This window comes from Ctenopharyngodon idella, chromosome 15 (assembly GCF_019924925.1).
Source record: "Ctenopharyngodon idella isolate HZGC_01 chromosome 15, HZGC01, whole genome shotgun sequence".
Lineage (NCBI taxonomy): Eukaryota > Metazoa > Chordata > Actinopteri > Cypriniformes > Xenocyprididae > Ctenopharyngodon > Ctenopharyngodon idella.
In genome coordinates this window covers 413,733-429,121 of record NC_067234.1, presented here as the reverse complement: position 1 = coordinate 429,121, position 15,389 = coordinate 413,733, and the positions used below count along the sequence as shown (strand labels likewise).

At 36.1% G+C, this 15,389-nt stretch overlaps 1 protein-coding gene across 1 annotated transcript; it reads right to left on the bottom strand.

Annotated features, from left to right (window-relative positions):
* Positions 1-145: 145 nt before the first annotated feature.
* Positions 146-14,113, bottom strand: LOC127495437 (palmdelphin-like). The gene is made up of 9 exons (XM_051862286.1): positions 14,105-14,113; positions 10,995-11,046; positions 8,599-8,679; positions 8,368-8,486; positions 7,438-7,552; positions 7,278-7,302; positions 7,054-7,170; positions 4,373-5,266; positions 146-1,029 (listed from the first exon to the last, which is right to left on the bottom strand). The coding sequence occupies exons 2-9, from the start codon at positions 11,037-11,039 to the stop codon at positions 989-991; spliced, it is 1,437 nt and encodes a 478-aa protein (XP_051718246.1). The 5' UTR covers positions 11,040-11,046; positions 14,105-14,113; the 3' UTR covers positions 146-988.
* Positions 14,114-15,389: the final 1,276 nt, after the last annotated feature.

Below are 15,389 nucleotides of genomic sequence, written 5' to 3'. Positions count from 1 at the left end.
AAGGAGAATATACGTAAAAAATATTTGCACACAATCCTCACTGCTCTGGAAAAAAAACACCAGACGTCTGTTATCAGACAGTTTGCTGTGAGTCGCCAGTGAACAGAATCAAATACAGAGGCTCAGTGTATTAAAGGATCAGCTTTAATCTGATTTAGTATTTTATTATTTATTTGTACCATCACTTTTGCAAAACTACAGAGTGACCAAAAAAACTAAAATATTTGTCAAATAGTTCATGAAAGGGACAGTTCACCCAAAATATGTAAATTCTGTCATCATTTACTCATCCTCATGTTGTTACAAAAACCCTGCATGACTCTGTAAAACACAAAAGTCGATATTTAGATATTTAGCAGATTGTCCAAGCTGCTCTTTTCCATATAATAAGAACGAATAGAGACTACGATATCCCTGGTTCCCATTCACTTTCACTGTATGACAACAGTTTCAAAAATATCAGAAATGTCAAATATAATTAACATTGAAAAATATCTAATAAAAAATGAAAAAATAACAGCTTAGAATATCAGGAGAGAAAGTCTTACAAGTTTTAAAAATGAGGTTGAAATAATGTTGACAAATTATTCATTTTTGGGTGAGCTATACCTTTAATGTTTGTTAGTTGTTTTAATAAAGGCAACACTTACTATTTTATCTAAATATAAAGAAAAAAGCAATGAGCCCTTATTAATAATAAATAAGGGCTCACTAAGATGACCTTGACATGGACATCTGAATAATAAAAAAAACAACACCACAAAAACACATGACAGACTCATTCATTAGCACAGATAAACCGATAATGAAGGTGTCCTAAACAGCTGTCAGCCACATACACACACACACACACACACATCATGAGGTTTGACAGTCACTCGGGTTTTGCTCTACAACAAGAGCACATCTGAAAGGAAGCTTCAGTGTTTCTTGTCTCGCTGGCCACTTTGGACAATCTCAGAGTTCCACAAAATGTGCGTGTTGGGCACTATGCGGTTTGACCCAGTTTCTCCATCTGTATCTGTAATGCTGTAGGGAACATGAGAGAAAAGACATTGATTCAGCTGCTCAATTCTATCCTCCCAACCAAACAGAAGTTAATGGACAGCTGATGCACACCCTCTCGGGCACCAGTACCTCTCAGCAGTGTTCCACCTCCTCACTGACTAATCTTTTGTGTGTGCAAAGGCAGTTTAAGTTAAAGGGTAATCTTAATAACTCAAGCTATAAAGACATTTGTCCTCATGAAACAAGCTATCCCCATTTATATAATCCCCAAGATTGATTATATAAGAGTGTTTCAAGCACACCACCCAGCCTCCTTAAAAGCCTCTTAAGGTTGGAATACATGCGCTGCAAATTATCTGCCCACCACTGGAGCGTTTAGAGTATGTGTTTCTGAAGAAGATTGACAGGGCTGGATTGCTTATTTTACATTGAGATGACAGAGAGGGCGTCATGTGTGGGAGTGTCCACTATTTATTTTATTTTTATTTTTTTTGTAGATAAAGCATACTGTTATATGACATAATTCATATTGAATCTATAACAGCAAGATATTGCCATAATGGCTTTAAGTTAGTGTGGCATCAAAAGTTGTGAGTCACTTATCTTTTCATGCAACATTTGTGTGGGTGGGGATGTCGTAATCAGCTTGTTTTTCAGCATTAAAGGAATAGATCAGTCAAAAATGAATATTCTGTCATTTACTCATGACTTTCAATATGTGTGTGCTGTTACAGTTGTGGTGGAACACAAAAGGAGAACTTTTCAAAAAACCTTCACGCAGTTCTTACAATATAATAATAGTTAATAGTGACAGCTGCTGCCATGGAAAAAAAAAAACTATGTATTAATTGCAAAGTTGCTATTGTTAACTAAGGGGCCATTTACACAACACCGTTTTCAACAGAAAACAAAACTTTTTGTGTTTTGGCTGTTCATTTACACGACAGCAGCATTTTGGGGGGCCTGAAAATGCAAACTTTTGAAAATGGGTTTCAAAGTGCATGTTTTTGAAAATTATACCATTATCGTCTCTGTGTAAACTACAAAAACATGAATTTGTGAAAACTGTGAAGTAGTGTTTCTTTACAAAGTGACATCGCCAACTACTGGCCTGGCATGCATAATACAGCGCGTACGTCCTGATTTTTCCGAGTTATACACATTTCTGGGTCAACATATTTTGGTGATCCTGGAACAACATTCCTGTCTGAAAATTTAGTCCTAACCATATCCCTAAACCTAACCCTATACCCATAAGTTATCCCTATAATATCAGGGAAATGATAGGTGAATAACACTGATGTAGAAGCACCAAACCCTGATTGTAAGCCTAAACTTGACATAAACTGTAAACTTTAGCAGAATCTGACTGCTTGAATGGAATGTTGTTCCAGGATCAACAAAGATGTTGATCCAGGAACATATTGTAATTGGCGAAAGATCCGTTTTCGCAGATCCGTTTGAACAGGGATCGTTTTGATAACATTGTCGTCTGTACATGAAAAATGCAAAGGATAAACGTTTCTGTTTTTAGTTACATCTGTTTTACGTTTACATTGTTGTCGTGTAAACGTGCCCTAAAACTAAAAATATTAAAATTGTTATTGTTAATTAAAGCTGAAATAAAATCAAATAGAAATATTAGATTAAAAAAACGTAAATAATAAATGTTACCTTGCTGGCAATAAACAAACAAAATGAGTCTTGTGGAGTACTAAAATGAGTAAAAGTGAAATAAAAATAAATTAAAGCTAAATATAAAAAAAAAAAAAAAAAAAAAACTTAAGGCAACATAACAATTACTAAAACTAAAATGAAAACTGAAAATATATTTAAAAAAAATTAGCATTAATTAACATTTTTGGGTGAACTTAAACATAACTTATTAGGATATTAAAAAGACAAAAAACAACACGCATTCAATCAGTTTTATTACAAAGATTCATCTCTCACTCTTTTCATACAACGCTCTCATACACACAATGTCAAAGCAAAAGAAAAGATGCATGACAGAAAAGAAACAATCCATGACAGCAAGCATGACTGTTCATATGTCACAGCAGATGGCATGCTGCCATGCTTATTATTGCAAGTGGCAAAAGCACAGTGAGGAAATTATATGCAAAGTGTGAAAAAAAGAAATATAGTTTAGAAAGTTTGGCAGTTGAAAAAGGAGAGATTGCATATGTCATGCATTCATTTGAAAGAGATTTCTGCCCTTTCACCACTAGAGGGAGGTAAAGCTCGAAATCAGGGGTCTTCAACCTTTTTTCAATGACCCCTTGGTGGATAGAGACACATTTTGTATAAAATTTAATTTCAAAAAGGTATGTTAAGCTTGACCATTAATAACAGAGCCTGTATGCATTTACATACTTATGTTTACATTGAAAATTCATTAAAATAATCTGTATTTATTTTCAGAATCACATATTAAGTGTATTAAGTGAAATTAAAATGTAATTTGGGAGGTACAATGACATTCCCTACACTTTGGAGTCAGAAAGATATTTATTACTTTAAAAAAAAAAAATGAATGATTTTATTCAGCAAAGATGCATTTACTCTATCAAATGTGACAGTAAAGACTGTTTTTCTTACAAAAATGTCTATTTCAAATAAATGCTGTTCCTCAGAACTTTCTATTCATCAGAGAATAAATGCATCCCAGTTTCCAAAAAAAAAAAAAAATTAAGCAGCACTGTTTTCACCACTGATAATACGAAATGTTTCTTGAGCAGCAAATTAGCATATCAGAATAATTTCTGAAGGATCATGTGACACTGAAGACTGGAGTAATGATGCTGAAAATTCAGCTTTGCCACCATAGAAATAAATTACATTTTAAAAGATAGAAAAACAGTTATTTTAAATTGAAAAAATATTTCACAATATTACTGATTTTACTGTATTTTTGATCAAATAAATGCAGCCTTGGTAAGCATAAGGACTTCCGTAAAAGCATTAAAAACTTGTACTTAACCAAAACTTTTAAACTGTAGTGTATTTAGAAGATCTTAGATTTGTTTTTAGTTAACTTAGATTTTTTTTTTGCAAAAAAATCATTTGAGATATGATAATTGTTGGACCCCTGCAGTTGAAGACCCCTGCTCTAAAGCTATACATATATGACAATGTGTTTCTACAAACATTGTCAGACAATAAGCAAAAGTCAACATGAAGGACAGAAAGCGGTTTAAGACACTGAAAAACTGAAAACCACAGCAGTGTCCAGCATGCAGAGTGAGGGAAGCCAGTCTGGTGAGAAGCTGCACCATAGAAGAGCTGATAGAGTGTTAGTGAAACTACATCAGGGCACAGCAAGGCTTGTGTCTCCCCTTGACTTTTTTAATCTTTCGGGTACCTGCAGTTGACGGGTCCTCCGCGCCGTCTCTTTTGCCCTTCCGTCCAGCAGAGTAGGAAAAGGCATTGTTGACATTGGAGCTCTGATCAGGGTGGATGTTCCTGCTTGCATCATCTTCACCATCTCCAATGATCACCAGCTCTGCCCGAACTGAGCCCTCATAGCTCTGGCTGTTGTCTTCGGCATTCTGGTAGCCCATGAAGATCATGGTGACGGGCTCGTCCGATGGCATGGTGTTCAGGATGCTGACTTTGGAGTCCTCAGAGTAGGCCGAACACGGGCTGTGGTTTCTGATGTCACAATCCAAATGCTGCGTTCCCAGGTTGTTCTCTCTTTTATTGTAATATTGTCCATGCGCGTGTCTTTCCCCTCTATGTAACTCACGACTGTAGTTGTTCCCATTGCCGTTGTGATAGTATTCGTCTGGTCTGTCATTATAATCAGGCATTGGAAGGAGTGGAAGTCTATGACCCGCGTCCTCCGGATAGCGAACACCATCATTGTACACAAGCTCAGGCCATGCAGATAAGTCGATGCTGTAGGGATCTTGGTATCCGTTGGATTTGTGGCTCTCCCTGTTATTGGGGTCTGATTGTAGTTCATGGGGGATGTTGTAGGGATATGAAGGGTCCATTTGAACCTGATTGGACCTCTTCTTTTTCTCAGAGGCCTGTCTCAACAGCTCCTCAACCTCCACTGGACTGAGTTCATCCACTCCGTTCGCACCAGGCTGGTGGCCGTCCGTGCGTAAGGCATAGACGGACTTCCGGCCATCGTCGTAGACTTTGATGCCTCTCTGCTGGAGCTCTTGGGGAGAAATGGCGGAGGTGGACAGCACTTGGCTTTCACCTGTGCGCAAGTCCTTCTGAACGTTAATTTCCATAGCAAACAAAGCTGTAAGGGACAAATGGAATGTGTGTAATATATTAGAATTTTTAAGATTGCTTTAAGATGTTTAAATATTTACTGTTATCATTGCACATTAAACTTGGATACCATGAAGTAAGACATTCGTGTGTCCATATCCATGAAAGTGTAGCGACTGTGGCTGTAGCTCTATCAAAACGTTGCTCTATATCACAACATTAAAACATTAGCTCAACCAATGGTGTGATTTTGGAGGCGGGACTCTGTTTGACCAACCAATGACACCTGGGTTGCATTTTTCAAAAGCATCGTAAGCCTAAGTAGATCGTAGAACCATTGGCACCAATAGTCATATGTGGCCTGTTGCATGAAGCTAGTTGAACAAACTCTGAGTTTCAGAGTAGGTTTGCAGTTGACAAATCCAGATAAATCCAACCTGGTTTAGATCAATTTCAACTGTTACACAACGCTCGGTATAAACTTCTGTCAACTCAGGTTTAATCCAGGGTTTGCAAAGCGCATGTACCTGAAAGTCTGACACGTGCGGCTAACAGCCAATCACACGGAACAAGGAGAACGTCAGTTTGATTCACTTCTCGCGAGAGAGCCGCGCAATTCATGTCGCTTCCGAAGATTAAGAGATCGTTATGAAAAATATGAAATAAAACGCATTTACAAAGCAGGAATAAACACAGATGCAGTGAAAGTTTGAGAAGGCAGCTGAAAGAAAATATCTGACTATATCAATGCATGTGAATCAAACAAATAGACCAAATAATTAATATAGTTTCACAAAGAGCTCAAAAGAACACATGTAAGCTTAATCTGTTTAAAAGCTTTATATATTATGCATGTATTATATTTATTTTAATTTAAAAGCAAAGTTTAATATTGTTAATTAATATAATCGGCCTAATTATATGAATATGTCATGAATTAGCCTATTCATAATTTTAATTTATTTAATATAAATATAATGAATAATTAACAGCAAATGTTGAGAAATTTTGTCTCTAAAATGTTTTCACTATAAACTGATTTAATTTGGAGCGAGAGATACAGGGGGAGTGGCTTTATTGCATCAGATACGTGTCACTTTACTCACAGCTGATTGGTCCAGTTTGGGTTTGCGATCTCTAACCCAGAATAAAACCTGCTTCAGAGCAGGTTAGCCGTGTAGTGTCAGTTACCATAGCAACAAACCCCGCTAAAAACCAATCCACCTTCATGAGCCCGAAAAACCAGAGTTTGCTCAAACTAATCTTGAACTTACCTGGGTAGAAACTGAAACCGGCTTTGTGCAACAGGCCAATGATCAACTTTGTTTGCCCTGTTTGTTTGAAGTGAAACCTGTTTGAAAACAATCCAATTTTTTTTTTTCTCCATTTGTTGGCACAAAAATGACACACTTCAGACACACTTTTAAAGCATGAATTCAGCAGAACCCGTTTGACCCAAAATATTAACATGAAGTACACCCTGAGATTTTAAGTGAATATTTGAATAATTAAAAAAAAAAATATTTGCCTGTTCACAGTTCTCTGCTTTTGATTAATGGTCACATGACAAGCAGGCAAACAAATACAATTGTTGATCTTGGTTTCATTTTGATTGTTTATATTTAAACTTTTTTTTTAAAAATTATGATTTAATTATTTAGCTTTAATTAATTAATGAATTAATAAACTCACAAACCCCCTGCTATTCCCCAGGGATTTGTGAAACCCAGTTTGGGAAACCTTTTTTTTTTTTTTTTTGCTGTTCTACATTATAGAAATATACTGAAGATGGTTTGAAGTCTTCTTTCAGTTTACCAGGTTTGGCTTGGTCATTTTTTTCTTTAGTTTCCAGGTCTTGTTTCTTCCTCTGATTTAATAGAGGTGTGCTGGGCTTTGGCATATTTGGAATTGTTGAATGAATATAGATTGGGTCTGAAAAAAAAAAAAAAAAAAAAAAGTTATGATATTCATAAATAATCTGCAATTTGTTTTATGGTCCATAGAACATTGTGATTGTGATGTAGTTTTACAGCATTTACCTGAAATGAAATCTGCATTCACTGCCTGTGAAGATATAAACAGAATCATCTTCTACAATAAAGTGTATAAAGCCTACTTTTTAAAAAATATATATAGTTCATTAAAGCAAAAGGCACAGTTTCTATTCATTTTAAATGAACCATAACAAAAGCACTGTACCTTAATAATGTCCTCTGGAGATTTTTCAATGGCTTTTAGCCTCTTTAGAATCAGCCCCTCATTTGTTGAGATGTTCATTTCCTCTCTCTCCAACGCTTCAATTTCTTTCTCTATCCTACAGAGAATTTGTTACAATAATTGTTTAAATAAGAGTCCTCTAGAGTTCTCGTCACACACACGCACACGCACACGCACACACTCTCTCACACACACACACACGCACACACTCACACACACTGAGATTGACCTCTGTTACCGGGTCAAGTCACACAAGAGACAAAGCACCTGTCACTCTGTACTTTTTGTTGCATAGACATGCTAGAAGACACAAAGAGCTGTTAAAAGGGTATGAAAGCATTTTAAACAAATATTAAATAACAGACGTTAGAATTTATTCTCTCATTCGACTGAGGTTCAGTCAGAATCACCATAAGTCCGAATCATTTAACAAACTCGCAAAGAATGACGCAGACAGCAATATTTGTACAGGGTGTGACCTGCATGCAGCAGCTTTTTAAGGACATGGAAAAAGCTTTTTTTAACATCCTTCTCTGACTTCATTGCTATACTACAATGCAATGCGATTACAAAGCATTGCACACCTCTTGCCTCATACTTCACTCTAAGATTTCATTAGGGCACCACAGGGCAAATGACATTAGCTGAGAAACATCAGGCTAACCCCTGAAGCTAAATACAAAAGACCTTTCAGTTCAGATTGTTTGAACTGTATTCAGAAGATGCCAGTATGCCATGATAATCTCAATAAACTAACTGACATTTTTTATGGAAAAATCTTAAATAGCAAAATGATGTTTGGATCAACAGCCACTCTCTTGTGGTACAGTAAATATGGCATAAATGATACTACAGTAATTAAACCATTGAAATGAAAAATAAGATAAGACACAATACAATAATTTGTCTTACCGATGTATATTACTCTTGAGGTGTTTCGTTTGTTGTGCATCTTCAAGAGCTTTTTGTGTTTCCTGTGCATTACTGCTGTTCATCCCATCCATGAGCCACAGATCTCTCATGGACCTTTTCTGTAAAAGACACATAGAGATACTTCAAATTCCAGTCCCTTACAATTCAAACCATAAAATTCAGAAAAACGCTGATGAAAATGAAACTATTCTTCTAACATCAAGAAGGTACCTTAACATGTTGAAGCTTCAGTTTCTCTCTGTCGATCTCAAGCCTTTTGTGGGCAATTTCCTCTTGGATTTTTTTCTTATTCTGTAGACAAATGGACAAGTGTCCAAATAGAGACACGAACTATACAGTAGCACAACTTTTTGATAGGAAAGCGGTTGTCACTATACAGCTATTGTTAACTATTAAAAATGGTTTATGTTAAATATAAATGAATGAAAATTAGAAATGTTGTCAGTTAGTTGTCTCAAAGGATTAGTTCACTTTAAAATGAAAATTACCCTATGATTTACTCACCCGCCTTCCGTATTCAACTTACAGAAAAAGCGTAACTGACGTCGCATCAGTTACGCTTGTTTCGTAAGTTGAATACAGAAGGCGTAGGACGTAGTGTAAGCATTTTGAACTGCAAGAGTTTTACACTTTCTTCATAAGTTGAATACGGACTGGCGGAAGCTAGATATTTTACTTTATAAGGTGTTAAATATGGATATTTTTCTTACACACACGCATTGCTTCACTTCAGAAGGCCTTTATTAAACCCCCCTTTATTAAAGCCATGTGGAGTATGTTTATGATGGATGGATGCACCTTTTTGAGCTTCAAGCAGGTGGTTTCCGTGCACTGCCATTATAAAGCTTGGGAGCATCAGGGTGATTATTAATATAACTCTGATTGTATTCGCCTGAAAGAAGAAAGTCATATACACCTAGGATGGCTTGAGGGTGAGTAAATCATGGGGTAATTTTCATTTTAAAGTGAACTAATCCTTTAACAACTAACAGAAATAAAATAAACTACTAAAATTACTAAAACTGAAATAAATATAAAGCTAAATAGGAATTTAAAAAAGCATGTAAAAAATATTTAAAGGGATAGTTCACCCAAAAATGAAAATAATGTCATTTATTACTCACCCTCATGTCATTCTACAGCTGTAAGACCTTTGTTCATCTTCCGAACACAAATTAAGATATTGTTGATGAAATCTGATGGCTCAGTGAGGCCTCTATTGAGAGCAAAGCCATTGAAACTCTCTAGGTCCATAAAGGTACTAAAAACATATTTAAAACAGTTCATGTGAGTACAATGGTTCTACCTTAATATAATAAAGTGACAAGAATACTTTTTGTGTGCCAAAAAAACAAAATAAAGACTTTTCAAAAATATCTATATGGGCCGATTTCAAAACACTAATTCAGAGCTATATGAATCGAATTAGTGAATCGGAGCGCCAAAGTCATGTGATTTCAGCAGTTTAGCCGTTTGATAGAAAATCCGAATCACTAATTTGAAACAAAAGATTCATAAAGCTCAGAAGCTTCATGAAGCAGTGTTTTGAAATCACCCCATATAGATATTGCTGAAAAGTCGTTATTTAGTTTTTTTTGCTGCACAAAAAGTATTCTTGTCGCTTTATTATATTAAGGTAGAACCACTGAACTCACATGAACGGTTTCGAATATGTTTTTAGTACCTTTATGGACCTAGAGAGTTTGAATGGCTTTGCTCTCAATAGAGGCCTCACTGAGCCATCGGATATCATCAAAAACATCTTAATTTGTGTTCGGAAGATGAACTAAGGTCTTACGGCTGTAGAACATGTACATTTACATTTAGTCATTTAGCAGACGCTTTTCTCCAAGGCGACTTACAAATAAGAATAGTAGAAGCAATCAAATCAACATGAGTGCAACAGTATGCAGGTACCCAGTTTCACCAGCAAAGTGCTCATAGCAAAGTTTTTTTTTTAACAAATAGATGGAGAAAGAATATAGAAATCGAAAAAAGAAAAGTAAAAATATAAATAAAGAGTAAGTGCTAATATTACTGGGTCAAGTGACGCCGAAAAAGATATGTCTTTAGCAGTTTTTTGAAGATGGTTAAAGACTCAGCTGCTCGGATAGAGCGTGGCAGGCCATTCCACCAGCAGGGAACAGACCAGGAGAAGGCTTCAAGAATGACATGAGGGTGAGTAATAAATTACATTATTTTCATTTTTGGGTGAACTAACCCTTTAAGTGAAGCGATGGGTTTTTGTAAGAAAAATATCCATATTTAAAACATTATAATCTAAAATAACTAGCTTCTGGCAAACGACCGTACGCATACTGCGCAAGTCGACTTGCGCCACAAGAGTAACCCCTGATGCACTTTTTTGGCTTCAAAATCAGGCCCCCCATTCACTGCCATTATAAAGCTTGGAAGAGCCAGGATATTTTTAAATATATCTCCGATTGTGTTTGTGTGAAAGAAGGTAGTCATATACTCCTAGGTTAGCTTTAGGGTCAGTAATTCATAAATTTCATTTTTGGGTGAACTAAACCTTTAAGCACAGACTGAAGCATTTGACCAACCACAATCAGTATTTCAGAGAGCTTTGAAATAAGTAGACAAACCGTAATAGCTTGAAGCCGCTCCTTTAACAGTTCTGCTTCCTCCATCCTGCCTCTAGAAAAAAAACATTAACCTTTATATGACACTATAAAATCATCATCCATACTAGTGGGGCCTCAAAAGGGTGTTGGCCGATATGTAGGTCAACCTCCACACAGTGACACTGATATTTTGATACATAAGTTAATGTCCATTTATCACCACTTGCTTTCTAAAGATCACTGTGCTTCCACGAATAGCAGCAGTGGTAAAACAGTCTCTGCAATGCACCATAAATAATCTGCCTGACAGGATTTGGTTGCCCGTGTCTGAGTGGGTGACCCCTTGTAGATATTGTCGGTTTTAATAGACATCCAAGTAAGGCCTTAGGCTAGAACTTGCCCCTCGAAGTAGCTTCATGCTTCATTCAGTTAAATATCTCTTACAACTGGCCAGATGTGACATGCTGTGATTGCCACATCAGTGCAATGCAAGAGTATGAAACAATATTGCAAAGATAAGCAAAAGATAGACAGAATTCTGATATATTAGCAAGTGTATTTTTTATTAGGTTCACAGTTATTAAAGTTATGCTGACTTTTTGACCTCATAAATCTATAATGGTTGTCCTGCATGTTTGAAATCGCATGCAGCCACAAAGACAACGCAATTGAAAGACATGCCGTCTTTATTTTGCAGTACTTTTAACTAGGGTAAGCAGTGGAAAAGTACAGAAAAACACTGCAGTTCGACCATTACTTACTATAGAGAATGAATTTCAATTCACATTCTGATACCCTGTCAGTCATATCTTTGCTAAAAATACTTCAGTTGCAAGTTTTTGACCAACACAAGTATTTGAACTTTTAAAATGTAACACTGTCATGTTATAGTGACAGCAAGGCCTGTGTCTGTGGGTCCCCAGGCTGCTCTTTCTTTTCCCAGGAAATGTGAGACCGACTCCAGACTTCCTGTCTCTGTCCATGTTTCATACATAGACAGTATCCAGCGCTGACTCAACACAACCCTGCTCATCTGCTTTAGATATAAGGCCTCTCACTGCCCTGGACTCAACCTGCACAGTTCAATGTTACATTTTAATTTCAGTAACATATTCTAAAAGCTCCTATAATCACAAGAGAAACTGCATTATGAAAATGCAATCAATATTAACGCACAAAAACATTACTCAGTATATACAATACCATTCAAAAGTTTATGGTCAATATGATTTATTAAAGGGATAGTTCACCCAAATATAAAAATTCTGTCATCCTTAATTCACCCTCAAGTTGTTCCTAACCTGTATGAATTTCTTTGTTCTGCTGAAAGAAGATATTTGGAAGAATGTCAGTAACCAAACAGATCTCGACCCCCATTTACTACCATAATAGGAAAAATAAATACTATGGTAGTCAATGGGGAGTGAGATCTGTTTGGTTACTGACATCCTTCCAAATATCTTCTTTTGTGTTCGGCAGAACAAATAAATTCATACAGGTTTGGAACAACTTGAGGGTGAGTAAATGATGACAGAATTTCCATTTTTGGGTGAACTATCCCTTTAATGTTTTAAAAGAGGTCTCTTATGCTCACAAAGGCTGTATTTAGTTGATCAAAATACAGTAAAAACAGTATTGTGATATATTACTATTTAGAATAACTGCTTTCTTCAGTCTTCAGTATCATATGATACTTCAGATTTCATTATAATATGGGGATTTCATGCTCAATAAGCATTTCTTATTATCAACGCTGAAAACGTGCTGCTTACAGTACATTTTTTCAGAAACAGTGATAGAAACAGTGTTAGTGATAGAAACAGAAACAGTGATACATACCTTCAGTATTCTGAATAGAAAGTTCAAAAGTTCAATGTAAAAGTCTTTGCTGTCACTTTTTACAACCTATCTATCTATCTATCTATCTATCGACCCCTATTGAACCCCTTATGCTCCAGAATTCCACTAGACTCAGGCGCAATCTAAAAATAGCAAGGCCACCCAGGGGTACATTGCCTATAATGAGTCTGAGATGGTGGCACACCAAAGCACTAGGTCTCTGTTCTCCCTGCCACAAAAACCCACCAATTGTTCTGAAATGGATCAAAGTGATAATACAATTGTGAAGCTTATATGAAGACAGGATAACACGAGCAATAAATTAGACTATTAACAAACACCCTAATGCCTATCTGTTTTTGAATTGACCCTTGAGTGAGGTCAGGGTTTCAAACTTGAAAGAAATGCAAAGATAACCAGATACATTTGCAGTTGCCTATTTACTGTATGAAAACTATGCATTAAGAGTGACAATAACAGTGTATATATATATATATATATATATATAAAACAGTTTGGGTTACAGCTGACAGCTTTATGGCATATAGAAATATTTCAGCACAGATCCAAAGCAAACTGAACAAGCTGATTGGCAGATACAATCACATGAATATGATAGCCTACTATTCTTTGCAGGCCTTTCCTGCACATGGTCAGTTTCCCTGTCAGTTTTATCCGAGAGGAAGTTTCTCTCTAATCTCCTCTAATCTGATCACCAGCCAGTTAAGATGTAAATCTCCTGTGGCATCTGCTCCCATAACAATATCCTGACTGGACAAACATCCAGGAACTGTAAAGTTATTGTATATTAATAATTATTGTATATTAATAAAGACAAAGAACATCTTAAACTTTATAAAACTACTTAAAAAACAGCTAGGCTAACTTTTTGTTTCGTTTTTATGAGCAAGCAAGTGTGTTTATATGTGTAAAAATATAGAAAACGGACTTTGTTCAAAATAATAAATTAGTTTCCATATGTCACAGAATATTTTAATGACTTTGGCTACTCTTTTCAATGACTTGTGAGGGTTTAAACTTTCACCTTAAATTAACTTCTTCCAAACTAAATGTCACCCAATTTACAGGATCCGTGGAAGTGACGGCAGAATTCTGCCGCCTTAATGACATTTGAGATGATATGAGACCCTCGATTCATTTACAAATTAATGAATTAATTCTACACAACTTTAGACAAATCCTAGGCACATTATGGCGTCAGTTAATTGACTTTCACATTATGTTGTATGTGAATCCCCTAAGAGAAGTAAAATAGCAGAGAACACACTTACCGGGCCAAGAAGACGAACGGATATCCAGAAGGGTTTTCTGAGTTCACGCGAAGTCGTCACGCAGAGCTCATTTAATGGCTACAGCGCTCGCAGGTGCTGTAGGAATGATTGACAGTCCTCCCCTCAGCCAATGAAATGCCAGTGAGCTTGTTCAGTTGTTCAGTCTCATCAGTTTCATCAGTGAATGTTTGAAGTGAATGACGACAGCCCACACCCATGTAGGCTTGTCAATTCATACTCTTGTGTTTGATATCTGGAGGTTAACAGACCTTTGGATACTGCATTTTCTTGGAGGAGCACAGTAATAAAATGCTGTAACATTTGAGTATTTTTCACTTAAAGTCACCATGAAATCAAAATTGACACTTGTTATTTTTTATGGTATAATGCAGTGTTTATTATAAATGATTTGTCCGTGCATATCATTATTTTTTGGTAAGTTAATTTCAAAATGACTTCAAAATAAATATCTCTTCCACATCTCTTCTCTGGTGATGTGTGTGTGTTTACTGAAGCGAGGGCGGGACAACCTGTCAATCACATGAGATCGACCAATAGCAAACCACAATGATCCAACAACACAATCAATTGCCGATAGACAAAATCAAGTCGCGCCCTATTTGTTCTTACTCCCTGTTTCACTCGGATATGTGCAGTTATTGATTTTGACTTTGTAGGGAAGAATATAGTACTGTATGATACAATATATGGTATATGGCTTCACTGGAAAGCTGTTATTTTAATCTTTTTTTTTAAATTATTACTCCCTTTAGGGTGTATACAGCAATGTCTCTTCACTTCAACTCACCATTAGGCTATACATTTCAGAGCTTCTTTCGGAGCCGAAAAACAGTGTCACAAATCATTTTGACGTGGGGCGACTCACAAGCTGCAGTCAAGTGTCAGACATTCCTACATGCAATCTCCTGTTTATTCACACTAGCTGTAGAAAATAAGACCCACAGCAAGATGGGACATTCCTACTGTTGCAACTAATGAACAGAATGAAGAATGCTGAGATCTTTTATGAACTTGCAGCTCAAACTGATGTGTTTATGGTCCTTGCATTTCAAGCAATAACATGCATATTTTATTTGAATGTAGTTATTTTTTCTGTCATAAAATCTATATTACAGTTTTACCAATTCACCAAAAGAGTCAAAGTAAAAATATTTAAGATTCAAAATATCAAAGATTTGAAGATTCTGAAAAAAAACTTTGTGGCATAATTTTCCTGTCATCACTGTAAAGCTGCTTTGAAACAATATGTATTGTAAAAAGCGCT